The sequence below is a fragment of the Poecile atricapillus genome, chromosome 12, assembly GCF_030490865.1.
Source record: "Poecile atricapillus isolate bPoeAtr1 chromosome 12, bPoeAtr1.hap1, whole genome shotgun sequence".
NCBI classification, from domain to species: domain Eukaryota; kingdom Metazoa; phylum Chordata; class Aves; order Passeriformes; family Paridae; genus Poecile; species Poecile atricapillus.
In genome coordinates this window covers 3,756,272-3,773,173 of record NC_081260.1, presented here as the reverse complement: position 1 = coordinate 3,773,173, position 16,902 = coordinate 3,756,272, and the positions used below count along the sequence as shown (strand labels likewise).

At 51.8% G+C, this 16,902-nt stretch overlaps 1 protein-coding gene across 1 annotated transcript in view; it reads right to left on the bottom strand.

Annotated features, from left to right (window-relative positions):
- The window catches only part of LOC131583703 (gamma-aminobutyric acid receptor subunit alpha-3-like), a 66,019-nt gene extending 56,376 nt beyond the window's left edge, over window positions 1–9,643 (bottom strand). Inside the window, 3 exon segments of the mRNA XM_058848110.1 lie at window positions 524–652; window positions 9,056–9,609; window positions 9,611–9,643. Of these exon segments, the coding sequence (XP_058704093.1) occupies window positions 524–652; window positions 9,056–9,609; window positions 9,611–9,643 (716 nt within the window).
- Between the last annotated feature and the right edge of the window lie 7,259 nt (window positions 9,644–16,902).

The following is a 16,902-nucleotide window of genomic DNA, read 5'->3' as shown; positions in this document are numbered from 1 at the left end:
GCCTGCACACCCAGGCACAGGAGAGCAGCAAGCCCAGCCAGGGCTGGCAGAGAACCCCGGTGCTGCGGCAGGTCAGGTGTGCTGCCCGTGGGTCATTACACCATTAACAAACAAACAGATGAAACAGACTGATTTTCTCTTCTCCAAAATAGTATTAAAATATTAAATGGGGTGGGGGGAATCTCTCTTCCAGGTTAAAACTCAGACAAGCACAGTCCTTGCCCAGAATGAGTTGTGCAGAGGCCAAATCTGAAAATGGGTTTTGTTTTAAAAAACGCTGACAATTGATCTCAGTGAAAGCACCTCAAATTATGCCAGTGCCAGCCATGTTAGGGACTGAACAGTCCCTGGATGAAAGGCAGGGGGATGGGGACAAAGGGAGGGTCAAACACAGCAGAGACACTTTAGTGCTTTGCCCTGCACTGCTTCATACACATGAATCATTTACATGCTGACCCCAGGATATTTAAGTTCAGTAAGAGGACTGCAGCCTTGGCCAACAGCTCAGCACTCACCACCTTACCCAGCATCAGCAGGGAGAGCCAGAACCAGGAGCAGGACTCCAAGGCTGAGGAGGGAGAAGGGCCCCATTCCCGGGAGCCTCGGCGCCATGGTGTCAGCGTGCAGCCACTGCAAAACGAGCCTCCAAAACCTGCCAGGGTGGGACAGAGGAGAATGAGAGGAGAGGAAAGAGACTTTAGTTACTAGGGGAAAGCAAACAGTTCAATTTTTCATGGTGGGCAACAGTCAGTATTTCTGGAGTCATTTCTGGGGTATTTGAAATCTCAGGAAACCCTCAGGAGCCCAAAGCAGCATCATGCCCTGGAGCACTGCTGGTCCTGGGGAGGCTGCATCATGGGTCAGAGTCAAGAAGGTACACACTTTAAAACCCTCACCCCACCCTCACAGACAATCCTACAGCTCCTCAGGTGTTTCAACAGCAAGTGCAAAGCTCAAGTTCCAAAGTAAGCACACTGGCTCGTCTTCCACCCATCCCTTCCTCCACCTCACCCTGCAGTCACAACCTGCCTCTGGTGCCTCTGCTACCTCAGTGACGTCCACACAGCAAAACCACTTGTGAAGTCTCAAGACCTATTTTTTTTTCCCCCAACATCTTTTTCTAGACAGTTAAACCCTCATTTAATTCCAGTAATGACACTGCCAGAAATTATTATTAAGTTTGACCACCAAGGCCTAAGGTGGTGGGAGTGCTCGACGATACTACACTTAGTGTGCTCAGAGTTTTCATTAATGCTCAGTTTTACTTTTATTGTGATGTTATTGCACATTTAACTGCCTTCTCCTTTTATGTATCTCATTATGTTGATGCACCTTGGAGCAGCACTGCCAAGCAACAGCCTGGATAAATACAGCTTGTCGTGACATCTCCCCCTCACAACTCTGCCTGTCCCCACACAGGGGATTCAGCACCATGGCAGCCAGGCACAGCCAGCCCCACTCTGAGCCCCCAGAGCCAGCACTGAAGGCTCCAGTCAATCACAGCAGGCAGAAACCAGGGCAAGATGCTGGTGCCAGCCAAACGTGACCTCTGGATTCCTCCGCTCAACGCTGCAGAGCCTCAGGCAGCTCCGTCCGGCGCTGAAGGAGGTGCTGGCTGCAAAGCCAAACCCCAGCACCTGGATGGCAATTCCCAGCCAGCTGAGGCTGCCCCAGGATGAAGGGGGCAGGGGAACTATCTGAGTGCTGCCAAGGAGCAGGGTTGTGCACAGGGACGAGGGAGAGGAGAACTCCCAGCAGAAATTCCAGGCAGAGCAGGATGGAAACACCTGGAGGTCACACATGTCCTCAGTGTGTACCTGGCAACCCCTGCCCCTGCAAGAGAAGAGGCACGAGGCCAGGCTGTGTGTTTTATCACATTTCTGCATTTAGCTGGTCTCCCCACAGCAATGTGGCCCTACAGTCTCCCTGAGCCTTGTTTTTTAGCTCTAGGAGCACACGAGCTGCCAGGCAGGCAGAAGGTAAGAGCCAGACACCGCCAGTCCTTACCACCCACCTCGGCTTTTGTTCTGGCAGGATTCTCACTAACAGCAGGCACAGGGGGGGAAAAAACCAAAAAAAACAAGCCAGCATTTGGCCCTAGTTACCTTTACCTTCCTCCCCAGCAGTCACTTCAGATCCTTGCAGAAATTAATGCACGGATTAATTTAGGCACAGTGTGCTCAGGCTTTATTAATCAGGATTTTACCTGAATGTCCCCTAGGGAAGCTCATCCTCACACCAAAGGAGGTACAGGAGCCTCTGGCATGGGCACATCTACAGCTCTGGTGAGAAAAGCTCTGATTTGGGGTGGCTCCTCTGGCCCTCGCACCTTCCAGCTGAGAGGGGACACACAGTCTTGGAAATTCATGTATTTGCTGATGGAGCACAAATTAACTGGCTGAACATCTGGTCTGTAGGAAATTCCAGCATTTCGGGGAGACTCATTCCAAATCACGACAAGGACAGATAAAATGTTGATTTTTCTTATAAGGCAAATTTAGAACTTCTTCAATAAGCAGCTTCTCAACAGATTTCCTTTCAACTTTTCCCTTTCATTCCATTTCAACTTGCATATTATACAATAGTATTTAACTGATTTTTTTTTCCCTAAGGCAATTTCAAACACTAGCCAAAAGAAAAAAAAAAATTACAAAAAAATTAAAAGAACTATTGCTGTCAATCCCCCCCCCCCCCTTCCCAAGACACTGCTGAAAATTTTCACTGAAATCAACATTTTCCCATTCAGCTGCTGGTTTCCAAAAATGCTTTGTTTGGGCAGAATTTGCACAGCCAGCAGACCTTGACCAGGGATTCCCCACACAAATGAGGACACTGGATTTGCAGCAAGTGCCTCCTGGCTCTGCAAGAACTGTCATGGCTCCTGCAGAACATTTGGGACCATCTTTATCAGATTTGGTGAAACCATGAGTGGGGCAGATTATCCACCAACAGTGGAAAAGTGAAGCTAAAAAAAAAAAAAAAGAATACAAGAAAATGGAGGAACAAGGTAATTCAGAGGGTCAGGAGCAGTGGCAAAATCCAACACTTTCCATGTGGGTGTGTCCTGTCTGTGCCAAGAAGCTCTTAACAATTTCGTTTTCACCAAACCTTGTTCATAGAGTTTTCATTCAATATTATACAGAGATGAAGGTTAATTTTCTACTTTCTATAGTTCTGATGAGGAACATACTAGTCAAGGACTACAGGGGTGCTTGAATTAAGTCAAATTTGTGTTTGAGTCTCATTTTAAGCATCAGAACCAGCTCTATAACTGCACTAGGAGCAAAATCTGTTTTCACTACTTGCCCAAGCAGACATTCTGCTAGTCACATCTCAGTTTGTTCACACTGAGAATGCCCCCAAAATGGGGATTTGCTACGGCTGCACTTATGGACTCGGGAAGGACAACACAGCACAGAGAACAGCTTGGCACTGTTTCCTACCACTTCCCTTCGGTTCATGCACTGTATTTTTCTAGGGAAGCTGGATAGAAGAGGCTGCAGGGCATTTTCCTCATTCTGTGGCTACCTCACACTCGGAGACGGATTGAGAAGCAGACCCAGTCCTGCTCATCCAAGCAGGAAACCTGTTGAAAATACAAGGAGGCTTTTGCAGAGGAGGAGATTCCACCATTCAGACAGTTTAGGGGATGTCCAAAGCTCCCCATAGCCAGATCCTAGTGTGGTTCCCGTGGCACAGCAGCTCTCAGCATCACTCCTCCCCTTTCCTGGGGCTCTTGCAAGCCCAGCCACAGGCACACACAAGAATCCAACTGGTGCAAGTGCTTTAGAAGCCAAATAGCTACTGGCCACACAGCCTCCCTAATAAAATCAGTTTGTAAAATAACTCTCGAGGTTTCAACAGCCCTGTAACTGAGCTCCTCAGATTTTAGCACACAAGAGTAGCTCTTGGAGAGGATGCTGGTGGCAGAGCAGGCAAAGGGGTCCCTCGGTGCGCAGGGAAGGGATGGGAACACCCACGAGAGTGCTTCAGGAAAAGCAGCGCTGGAGCTCCTCCAGCCCGTGCTGGGGCTGTCCTCGTGCAAGGCTATTCAGCTGTCACTTCCCACTCAGGAAAGCTCTGAATCAGCCAACGCCTTGATCTGAATACCTGCAGGGATCCCTGATGCTCGGAAAGGGGAGGGAGGATGCAGGCGACATGCATGTAACCAAGCGAGGGTTTAGGAATGTTAATTGGCTGTTAACAGCCTCAAAGAAGAAAAAAACCCCTCAAATCTCTTACTAGGACTGGCTGAAGGGAAAACTGCACAGTGTCCATAAAGAAAAAAGTGCAGAATGGCCAAATTTCCAAGCTCAGAAAAGAGTGGTACAACTCTTTAGACTGACTCCCTTTCCATATAAGTTAAAGAACATCTCCCCAGAGCTTCTGGTTCTCCTCTGTGTCTGTGCAAGATGGAGTCTGGAGGGATGGTGTGTGTTCAGAGCAGCCCTGCGCTTCTTCCTTCCTCCATCTGTCCATTGCTCACTCCTTAATGGCACAGTTAGCAAATGCACTCAGCACTAATTGTGCAGTTGCTGGTAACCTCCACAGCTGAATCCAATGCAGATTTCCTAAGGAGCCCTGCTGACACTGCAGCTGGAATTCAGAGATACTTGGAGTTCACAGCACATGGAATTTGGCAGGTGTCTTTATAACCACACACCTAAGGGCTTCACAAACATTCCCACTCCTCTCCAAGACAATCTGTCCAATCTCCAGAGCATCGTAGCACAACGACACTCCAGGGAAATACAGTCTTCCTGTTGGATGTGCTGTGAACAAGGAATTGGAAAAGCTTCCTTCCTTCCCCTTGTGACAGCGACATGCTCCAGCCCCTGCTCCCACTGAAATGGGTTTGGGAACCAAAAAAAAAGTGCTGGAAACTTCGAAATCAGCAAGGTACCCTAGTAACTATGCCAACATTGGGTATCTCCTGACTTGGCACACTGAGCCTGATCTTCCCAGAAATCCTTATTCTAGAAACCTTTAAATGTTCTGAAGTGCCTTCCTAGGAAAGAGTGATTAGCACAGGCTTACTGCCGACAAGGGAGAGACACAGAACTCTGGAGGTGGAGGCTGAAAGGCAAAGCTTGTGAAAACACCTGAGAGAAGGGCCAGAGAGGAGGATACTGCGAGCACCAGAAAAGAAAGGAAGGTGGAAGAGGCCCATAAACCCACCTGGGCACGTTTGTGAGAGTCACATGAGTATCTCACCCAAATTACTGCCTCCTGGGAAGATGCATAGCCAGGGGAACCATCTGATTCACTCAGCAATAGTCTCACCGTGCAGACAGCATTCAGAAACCAGCCCAAAGGACAAATTTGCCCCAGCACTGCACCCGGAGGTGCTGTTCATCTGTGGTGCCGTTGGATCAGCATCCCCACGTGCCATGCATGGACACCAGTGGCATCAGTTGGAGGGGTGCAGAGCACTGACAGCTCCCACTCAGCCCTCAGGACCTGCAGCACCTGCACATCTTTTGTCAAGTCAGGCATCTCAGGGAGGGCTGTGCAGTGAGGAGCTGATGCTGGGAGCCAGCTGGAAATCAGACTGGGAAGAAAAGGCAGCCTCAGCCCAAGAGGCCAGATCAAAGCACTTCTGTGCAGGAAGAAGAGGGTGATCCAGACCCTGGTGGTGTCAAGCACCATCTGCCCACCTGCACGGCAGCTCAGCCAAGCACAGCGCTATAGGTGACCTCACAACACCTGCATATTTACCCCCAAATTCAGGAGCACTTGCACAGCACAAGAAGCTCATTAAAGCCCTTCCTCATTGCACTGGAGCCTCTCCAAAACAGGTCCCAGGCAGCAAGAGAGGTCCTTCAACACCCCTCGATTGCAGAATCATCCCGCCTGCAGGGGCTGGGCTCTGTCCAGCTGTCCCTGACCCTCTGTGAGCACACCAGGCTCCTGGTGACCACCGCTGTGCCTCTTTAATGCTTCTTCGAGCAAAGCTCCAAGCTCTCTCCGCAGAGACAGCAGCCAGCAAGTGCTCAGTGCAGCAGCAATAAACACGGGCGAGGCACACGCTGCCTGTGTCCCCGCTGGGAAGGGTTTTCGTCAGTTCTCAATCACTCCAGCTAAAAAGGAGGGTCCCTCGGAACAAAAACATCTTTTCATTTGAGGGCAGGGGCAGCAATGAGCAGCCACAGTTCATCTGGAAGCCCGGAAACGGCTGAGTAAGGCGCTGTGGTGTTTCACAAGACCCCTGTCTCGCATCCCTTCGCTTCCCAGGTTGTTTGCATCCCTTTGTTCTGAAATGAGCTCGCTGGGACGCCCGTGTGCGCTGCACGGAGCAGGCACAGACACCCCGTTCAGCAGCCCAACCCTGCCAGCTCCGAGCTCTACCTGCACTGGGCCAGGCTGGCTCTGGGAGCCTGGGTCCGGCCCAGAGCTCTGCTTCCATCATCTGAGGTCGCCTGGATTTCTCCAGCTTGCTTCTAGTCCAGCGCTGTCTGGTGCTGTACAGATGCTGCTGAAGGCCAGAAGCTGCTACAGCATTTTAGAGAAATCAGAGGCCAAGAAACAGACAGCAGCACCTCCATCCACCTGAACCCAACTTGCTCTTTGCCACCTACTTAGAGAAACAGCCCTGGCTGTGGCAGAGGAGCTACACAGTCCTCGACTCCTGAGCATGGAAATGTTTGTGCTCACCTACCCGAGAGGCACACACGGGCTCGTCCCCGTAAGCACACAGGCACTGTACAAGCCATAAACAACCTTCCTGTGAATCTGGCACACACAGAAGGTAAGAGGCACCATGTGATGGTTATCAAATGTGTTGTCTGCAGCTCTGCAAGGGATGCCAGCAGAAGAAGACACTCGGAAGAAGAGGCACCAGGCAAAGAAATTAAAGATCAACATGTAAATCTTGGGAGCAAGCCTTAAAGTGGATTTCGTTGTTCTGCTGGTAATGAAGAAATAAGGTCTGTGCCCAACTCCCAACCCAGCTTTAATTTTCCAAAATGAGAAGCCGCTTGACAGTTTTTCCTCATCAAAACAAATTTAATCCAAGTATTGCATCTCTCTACTCAAAAACACATCCAGAGGGACTGTAGAGTGATTCACACCCACAACTGCTATGGGAAACCGTTTGCACTCATAGTGTAACAAGCCAACACTGATTCACCCACATAATTACAGGCAGACACTGATTCACAGCTACTGCAACTGCAGACAGACTGACTCACAATCAAAGCAACTGCAGACAGACTCAGGCTCACAATCACAACTGGAAATACAACCGTGCTGACAATATCCACAATTCTGTGTGTCTGCAATTCCACGTACACACCATGTACTGGAAAACCAACCAGCAGGGCAAACACCGTGCACTGAGCCCCGCGGTTTTTTTTTGCTGGCGCTTTTGACCTTCACCTCAGAGCATCTTTCCCTGGCTGATGGAACAATCCCCACACCTCAGCAGCCATCCCTGCCCCGGCAGCCTCAGCAGGAGCCCAGCACAACTGCCAGAGCCTGGCCCTGGGAGCAGAGTGAGACACACGATGCACACAGGCACGGGGAGTGTGTATGGTGCAAGGCATCCCCCTGTACATCCACTCGCATGCCACACACGGCTGCGCTCACTCCGTGCTTCCAGAATATGAGTAAATGCAAGCCAAGTATAATACATTTAGCCCATGGGCAGAGGAGATGGCAAAAGACTCACCACTGGGCAAAAGCCTGAAAAGCTGGATTATTTACTACACTCTCTGGCTGGGTATGTAATTATGTCAGTGTTCAGCCTGGGTATTGTGCTACTTTTTGTAAACAGTTGGCAGGAATACTCTGACTGAGATGAGGGGCTGGGCTCTGTCTCCAGTGTTGAGAGAAACAGGCTGAAGAGGACATGGTCTACTTAGACAAAAAGAAACTGAGGTGAAAGAACACATTAAGCACGAAAAGGCAAAGGAGAAGCTGAGAGTGAAGTGGGACAGGTGGCAGTCTACAGACAAAGGGAGAGGAAAGGAGAAAGAACAGAAGGAGAAAAGCTCCATGATGCAGACTTGTGATAAGAAGCTCCAGAGCGAGGAAAAGCAGCAGTCCCCCGGTGCCAAGGGTGTCTCGCAGCAGTGCAGACAATGCTTCTGTGCCTCCCCACGCGCCGGGCTCGGCTGCACGCTGAGAACCAGGAGGAGATTCCAGGGGAAAGGGCACAGCAGCCTCCAGGCGAGTGTGTGCCGAGGGCCCAGGTGCAGCCACAAGCCCCCCAGCTGCTCAGATCTCTCTCGGAAAGGAGCAGCAGGGTCAGGCTCCAGCATTCCTGCCTCTGTGCACTGCGGGGCACCCGGGCACCGCGGGCACAGGCTGAAGGGCAGGCTGGCCAAACTCCACCGAAACAGCATCACCTCCAAACCCCTCAAAATCCCGCATCCTCCAGGGCAAGGAAAAAGTTAAGAGAGATTACAGAAAGGAGAAGACTTGCCTGAACCACAAGTAGCATCTTCTATTAGTGGGCTGGTCCTGCCTCAGCACCTGCTGTTTTTCTTCTTTGCGCTCCCCAGAAGGGCACTAAGGGGATGGAGAGGTGAGGGAGCAAACCTGCTCTGCTGTTGCCATCAGAACAACTCGGGTGAGCAGCCACTGGGAGCTGCTCTTGCCAGCCCACAGCAGCGGGAATCTCATCAGAGGGTCCTGGTTCTCTGTTTCTGTCTGGGGACGCTGCTGCATTTGCAGCCAGTGAGCAGCAGATTTGAGGGAGACACTACAGATGCAATTGGCCAGGGAAATAACTATTTGTTCAATTGTACTTCTCTTGTCCAGGCGAGAACCATTCTGGCAGGAGGCAGAGCGAACAACAATGGATAAGTGTTGCAGTGGGGACTGTCTGCCACTTAATTGCATTAGGCTATTCCTTTTTAATGATCCCTATCTCAGTCCTAGTAACTCTGGGAGAAGGAGAAAATACCTAGAGCTCTTTTCCCCTCTCCCCTCATACCAGCCTCAGAAACCGCAGCCCCCAAAACTCCTTTTCCTCCCCAGCCCAACACAGCATCTGTGCCCATTAGGCCCGGCTCCGGGATTCAGGGGGAAATTTGACTTTGCTTTACTACACCCTTCTCCCCGCTCAGCCCCTGCATTCCCCGTCGGGCTCCAGCCAGAGGGGTTCAGGATTCTCCTCCTCCAGGCATTTCTCCCGCAGCCGCTCTCCCCGCTGTCCAGCCGGCAGCGCCAGGCGGGCGGGGTGGATGCCCGGCGGGGAGCAGCGGGGCACGGCTCCGCTCCGGACCGACACGCTCGGGACTTGCCTCGGGAGCGGGGATGCTCCGAACCCGCGGCCGCCCGGCCGAGCCCCCTCCCCTTCCCTCGTCGCTCCGCCTGTTGTCCGCAGACCCCCAGACAATACCCGGGGCCCGGCGCAGCCCCCGGCAGCCCCATCCCATCCCCGGCCCGGCTCCGCGCTGCCCCCCGCGGGGGGAGCCCCGGGGGAGCGGGGACGCGCCCCCCGCCCGCACTCACCGGCGCGCCGGCTGCCCCGGCGGGGGGCTCGGGGGGCGGCCGGAGCCCGCTCGGCTCCGCAGCGCTGCGCAGGGCTCCGCGCCCCAGCCCGCCGTGCCGCCCGCCCGGGGCTGCCAGTGCCGCCTGCGCGCTGCTCCGGCCGCGGCGAGCCAGGCAGACAGCGAGGGAGGGAGGGGAGCAGCATCCCCCCGCCTTCCTCCTCCTCCTCCTTCTCCCCGCGCCCCGGAGGAGGGTTTACCCACCCGCTTTGTGCCGAGCCGCCCGCCCCGCAGCGTAGGCAGCGGGGATGGGTCGCTGTCGCTGTCCCGGTTTGGGGCCACCTCCCCGAGCGATGGATGCTCCGGGGTCCTCCGCCCAGCCCCGGCCTCACAGCACCGCCATCCTTTCGGCGCTGGAGGATGAGCAGAGCAGGGCTGGCTGCTCCCTACCTGTTGAAGGGGGGAGCTCCTCGAGGCGCTGATGCTCCTGCGAGGAAGGAGGTGGGCAGAACCCCAAGCTGCCTCCACGCTGCCGGGCCTGCCCGAATCCCGGCTCTCCCGCCGGGGCAGGGAAGTTTGGCCCGCAACTTGGGACTGCCGAGGCTTATTTCGCAATAAAACGAGAGGCAGAGGGGAACAAACGCGGGGAAGGGGAGAGGAGGAAGAGAGGGTAAAATGCAGCAAGGAGTAGGCAGCGAAGGCAAGGGCAGAAGAGGTGTGGAAATGCAGGGATCCCAGAGGAAGAGCTGGCCAGAGCTGGCTGGGCTCGGGGAGGTTTTGCAGAGCCACACGGCAGCGAGGCTGGGAAGGCGAAAGCTGACAGTAAGGCACACTCAAAATATATTGTCCCTGCAGAGCTCTCCCTGTTAAACACGCACCGCAAGGCTCAGCCGCAGTTGACTCCAAGGTGCAGAACCAGCCCTCCATCAGTGAGGGTGCGGGGTGAGCCAATGGAGCATCGCTGCAGGCATTGCTCACCACCCCAGAGCTCCTCTAGAAAATACTCCTGGTTTTGAAGACTTAAAATAACACGGAAACATACTTCAGGACAAGGGCCCTCAAGGCATGGGTGATTAAATCCAATTTAACTGTGAGTTCTCTGCACTGAGGTATTAGAAAATGACCCTGTTCTTGTTTCCAGGAGAAAGTTAAGGGCAATCGTGCTTCTACCTCATCCCTGCAGACCACAGCCATCCTGACTTTGGTGAGATAAGAGTATTTGTCATGACATTCCTGAACGGTGGGAAGAGAACCTCATCTCTCTTTCAAACCCAAATTTCATCTCCCTGTGATCTGAGGATGGTCTTTACTAATCCATGTATCCAGAGGTCTCTGTAAGAAGCAGGTTAAATGCCAGCAGAGTTCTGCTTTCCTCTGCTGGGCAGGGTTCACAGGCAAATCCCGAGGAGTTCACAAGATCTGAAGGCTAACATCTCAAACAAAAACTGCTCACTGCCCCCACAGTCAAATCTGCCACGTTTTAGACCAGATCAGGAAGCATCTTCAGTGTTACTGCGACACTCGGCTCACTTACAGGAACTCTGAACCACAAACCCTAATCAAGATAAGTTTCTCCAGCCCTCAACATCATATCCAACCCCAGACAATGGAGATTAAATACTCACAGGACAATTTTGCAGTAGCAGCAAGACCTTCAAGTTGTTATTTTTTCTGTCCTCTGAAAAATATTTTGCCTGAGCAGCAGAGATCTAACTTCAGAGATCTGGTGTGGACAGCCGACGTTTTAATTGTCCTTAGGCTGTTCACACATGAATGACAGCACCCAGTACATGGTGTAGGGCTGCTGCCATTTAAAAAAGTCTGTTTCTGCATTGAATTCCTCCTGCCATAATATAAAGCATCACTCAAGAAGACAGCTGTGTGTGCACGCCAGCAGAGGAGCTTTTTGCTGGTCTCCAAAACTAGGACAAATCATAGGATCATAGGAAAACTCATACTGGAAGAGATTTCAGGACATCAGCAGCTAATTCACTGTCCTGCTCAGGGCATGGTCAGCTAAGGAAGAGCCCTGTGAGCAGCACAATTTGGCCGTAGCTCCTCACACGGAATTCCTGCTTACGTCCACGTTTCCTCCAAGCCACGTCTTCTGTTCCTCATTTATATGCTTGTGAACAAAAGAGTGTTGGCAAGGGAACAGGGAAGAGCCCAGAGGGAGTCCCAAGGCCCAGCCATTCCCTTAGCTAAAAGCCCCAGGAATCTGGCCCACCATCTTCCCACTGGGAGGTGGTGCTCCACTGGAGAATACCAGGATCACCACACCCAGACAGGGGACCTGGCCTATTCAAGGACATTGGTGGGGCTGAGAGCAGAAATTGTCCTAATACTTATTCCTCCTCTTTTCCAAACTGATTCAGCTGCTGGCATGAGCTGCCTTGGATATGAGAAGAGGCATGAAACAGAATCAGTGAGACAGGCATATCCAGAGACAGAAGTGACTCAGGATTTTAAATGGCTCGTATTGAAGAACATTCCAAGATTTACACATTTAAGTACTGCTAACAACAGTCAGAGGCAGCAAAAACCATGCTCCTCTTAAGGCCTGCTCTTCCACGAGCAACAGTCAGACAGATTTCCCCAGGAGCAACATCTCTCACTCTGCTCTGAGATGCCTTCACCAAACGCTGCCTCCCCTGCTCGCTGGTCCCTGACACTGCCAGCAGCCTGAACGAGTCTGGGGCGTAAGGCCCTTTATTGGAAGAGCTTTTCCAAGAATCTAAATATCAAGTTGAACCACTCCCCTTGTAGCCACAGCACCCACCAGGTTCTTACAAAGGTGAGGAAGAGACTAATTGGAGTCAGGCAGAAAAGAAAGCACCACATGCACAGTGAGTTGCTAAGAGCAGAGCAAGAGGTGCAGCACCTGAGAAAGGCACACCTCCCAAATTAGGAGATCTGTGGGTATGCTCTTTGTAACCCTTTCTGCCCCTCCAGATGTGCTGATCCATGCCATAATCAGCTGATGCAAACCCTTGGCAGAGCAGGTACGTGTGCACCACAGCAAGGTCTGCTTCCAGCTGCCAAACCATTAATCAAAATAACCACCAGTCAAAGCCCTCCTGGAGTAGAGAGGCTGTGCCAGAGATCCCAGAAATCTTCATGCTCCTCATGATTTGCTCATCCCACCTGTTAGCCCTGCAGAGACATCACAGGAGGCTGTGGATATCCTCCTCTATCCCAGCCAGTGCTGAAAACCACCTGACCCATAAGGGAGGTGAGTGCTCCCACCATCTGGACAGTGCATGATGGAATTAAAGACATAAGGGCTATCCAGCAGTAGCAAAGGAGGGGCTTGGACACCAGGGGATGCTGTCAGGATGGAAGGAAGAAGCTTTGGCCAGGGAAGCATTAGGTAGCTTAAGAAGTCCAATTTTAGACAACCTTTTCTCTGGGGGTAGGGGTAGTGTTATCAATATCTAGTTGTAATTGCCTTGATCTCTGCTCTACTCAGAAGTAAAGGTAACCCTCCATTAAGAGTATCAGTCTCTGTGGATACATACATCAATTTAAGAGACATAAAAACATCTTGTGAAATCTGTAAGCAATTATCTTTTAATGCATCTCTCCATTGTAAGGCTTTTAATTTCTTTTTTAAACTATCTCCTCCCCCTCTCTGCCTTTACCTGCTAGAACACCTCCCTGAACTCTGGCACAGTCCAGGGGCTCATGGCTTTGAGGGAAAACCTTTCTTATGGTGATCAAGGTTAAAATGTGGCTGTCACCATATTATTGAAGAGTAATCTCTCAAAATGGAAGTACACCAGCCTGGGAATACCTTGCTAATAATTAGCAAAGCCTTTCCCTCCCATCAACCTGCTCAACAAGCCAGAATAAAAGTCTGCTTGCTTTTAGGTCCATGCTGCAATGCCCTTGAACAGAATGGAATTGCAGATCTGAGCTCTTCAACAGCAAAGCAGGAGGGTCCATTCTGCAGGTGCAGGTCAGAGCAAGAGCTTAGGGATGTGCAGCAAACCTCCAGGACACACAGCTCTTGGAGGCAGGTCCAGGCCATCCCCAATCTTCCCACCCTACACCCCAAGCCAGCATCCAAGGAAGCTGGCTGCAGTTCTGTGGCAGGGCAGGGCTGAGCCGGGGCACAGCTGACCTTCCCCAGCGCTGAAAGGCAGGAGGGCAGCGAGCTGGGAGGGACATGTCCCACTAACACCTCCCACATGGAGGCACAGAGCCGCTCCAAGGACGAAAGATCATCAGCACAGGGAGGGCACTGCAGTTACAAATGTCGTGCTGGTGTTCAGGCACTCGCCTTGGCATGGAGCGGCTGGCATGCAGAGAGAACAGGACCCAATGCTGGGCCCAGCAGAGTCCTTTGTGCCAGTCCTGTGTGAGGGGGTCCTTGCAAGCTGACATCCACTTTAGAGCCCTCTCCTGCTGCCAGGGAAAGCAGCCAGCCTGCAGACAGGTGGCCAGAACAAAGATCCTCTGCCTTTCCTTGAAAGCCGCCGGTCACTCACCGCCAAGGAGCTCCCTGATGATGTCCTGCTTCCCAAAGAGCTGGGAGAGGAGGGCTCCTTTCTCCCATTCCCTTCTACTCTTAAAGCACCCAGGGACAACTCAAGTGCCTTACAGACCAAACTCTTCTCCCACTCTCCTGGTGTCACCTTCTCCCTCTCTCCATCCCCACGTGGTGGCTGCCCCTTCTCCCCACCCGCCCGCTCTTTGCAACCAGAGCAGCGTCAGAGCCGGCTGCTGCCGGTGCTTTATTAGCCCATCTCCATGGCAACTCGCCTCCAGCTCCACTCGGAGAGACCCCCGGCTCCTCTCTGCCATAAATCAGCCACCCGCCTTCATCCTCGCTCGGACACGGGGTCACGGCTCGCCCTGGATGCCACTGACTGTCCCATCCTCCCGCCTGGGGCTGCTCTTTGCCATCTGTGGCACCACATTTTCGCCCCTCGAGTGAAGTCTAATATCCATCCAGATAGAGAGATCTGCCAGCATCCAAAAGCTGGTGGTTTGGAAGCACCCGTGCATGGAGCTGGAGCTCTGCTGCCTTTGGGCAGGGAGCAGGGTGCAGGGACAGCCCCACAGTGGCACTGGGATGAGGGAGAAAGGCACTACCTCCTTCCCCTTGGGAAGGCAGCTGCTGCCCCTCCACGTCCATGGTGAAGCCCTCAAAGCCTGTCCTGAGGGGACAAAAGCCACCTGAAATGCTGTGTTTTGGTGTCCCGAAACAGCTCAAGAGCTGTTTTAGCCCAGCACAGCTCAAAGCAGGTGACTGCAATCTGCTGGTCCCCACAAGGACAGACTTTCCCTTTTCCCTCATGAGAAGGGGCTACAGGACTTGCTCTATTCACCCTCTCAAAAGGGTGAAAGAGAACAAAGAACAGCAAAACCTGTTCTTGCTGCTGAAACTCCCCCTCTAAACCTCAGAAAATGAAGAGCGCTTTTGCTTTGCATCCCACGTGTTATGCAGATTGTCACTTCATCCATAAATTCCAAGCACCTGATAAAGCTGGGACTAAATCCTGGCATGACAAATACAAAGGTGGCTCCTGCCACCAGAAGTTCAGGCAACTGAAGAAGCAGCCTGGTGAAGAAAGTGAGGAAAATCATCATTTTGAGAAGCTGTTGAGGCACTGCAGGGCTGCGCTGGTGAGAAGGTGATGGGCTAAGGCACAGCCATCCAGTGGCTCACCTGAGGTCACTCACAATCCACAAGCAAACATGCACTAGTGGAAAAGATTTTTATTTTCCTCACCTTTCCATATTCCCTGAAAGGAACTGATCAATATATCTACTGATACATAATCCTGAGGGATGCTTGCAGTGTTTCTACACAAGACTACAATCTCTGTTGCCTTAGATGAGGGTTCCAGTGTATCTGAGGGTTTACCAACAGCTTAGACATGCCCTAGGAAACCCAGCAATGACCACTGGGATGACTGTAAATCTTCATTTCACACAGATGGTCAGCATGCATATGCAGACAACACCTCACAGAGCTAAAAATCCCTTCCTGCAAGGCACTGCAGAGCTCAAGGGCTGTGTCTAGGCAGATCCTGGTAAAGCAGAGAGCTGGAGTCTCGTTTCTATGACAAAACATGTCGTCCAAATCTCCAGAAGCCAGGTCCAACTACATGGAGAAATACCAGAGTTCTTTTAGCAGGGGGAGCCGTCGCGAAATTCAAAAGCTATGTGCTGGCAGTGGAGCAAATTCATAAAAGCTAATGGGCCTGAAAGAGACTGTATTTGTCCTGCAGTCCCTTGGCAAGAGCAAAAATAAACCTGGAGAGAAAGACCTGTTTGCATACTCCCTGTTTTCTGCTCTGCAGCTACAACAGCAGCATCAGTTCAAAAATCCCCCTGTGGAGTCATAAGGTTTTCGATGCCTCAGCATTTCTATTTCTAACGTTGCACATGCTTGTCAACTCCAAATATTCTTAAACAATTTAGATACCTAACACCTAAATCGAGTGCTTACGAAGGTTGGCTTTGAGAGTCCCTGTTTATGCTTCATTTTTTTCTGATCCAGGGTCATTCTGAGTTTTTCTTTGCACCCACAAAGCTGTGAACTCAATTTTTATTCAGAAGGAATCGAGTGGCGTGGAGCCAAAACCTAGAACTTGAAACAGGGCCAGATATGAGGAGGTTCACACTAAAAATTGCTGGGGTTGACAACGCCAGCTGAAACGTTTGGAAAGTGCCCTCTGTTCATGTTTCATGCAATATATGATACCAGGTCTTCATTCCAAATACTCTCCTCAGCTTTCTTTGGCAACTCAGAGAGACCCTGGTCTCATCACAGCTTGATAAACCGAGCTCAGTTTACATCAGCAGCCTTCTGGCACAAAGATGCTGCTGAGCTTCGGGTGCAAAGGCCATTAGGAGAGCAAATCCCAGGGGAAGAGTGAACTCTGGTGCACTCAGGACCCCCCACATCTGGACTCTGAGTGCATTTCTCTCAAAACAGCCATTTCAGGATCCTCTCCATCAAGCAGGAGAGTCACCCATGCAGTGTGGTTGTGATAGAGCCTGGCAGCAGCAGAGCAGAAGATTCCCAAAGACCTCAGCTGAACCTTTCTAACAAGAGCTCTAAATGTCACCACACTGCCGGTGCCATGGTCCCTGGAAGGATTCAGATGTTGTCACGTTTGGTGATGTTCACAGGGAGCACAGGAAGGCTGAGGCAGTGCCTAACAGTGAGTGGGTTTTATCAGCTCTAATTAGCTGAGAAAAACCAGCAGAGACCCAGGTAATAAGAGCTCTTAATATTAATTGCTATGAAGGTGGCTGCAAGGGCCAGGCCACTCCAGGCCCTGGCTGCTGGAGCCACCCTCATGGAAGCTGAGGCTGACCCAGCAGCTCAGTGGTTAATGAAAGGAGAAACTTTTTGATACCTGGACTGGCTGCCTAGAACAGAGGCCAGGCTGAGTTTAAGGATTAAAGTGGGGATTTATTAAAGGCCTTTAACAGGTACACCCTGGGC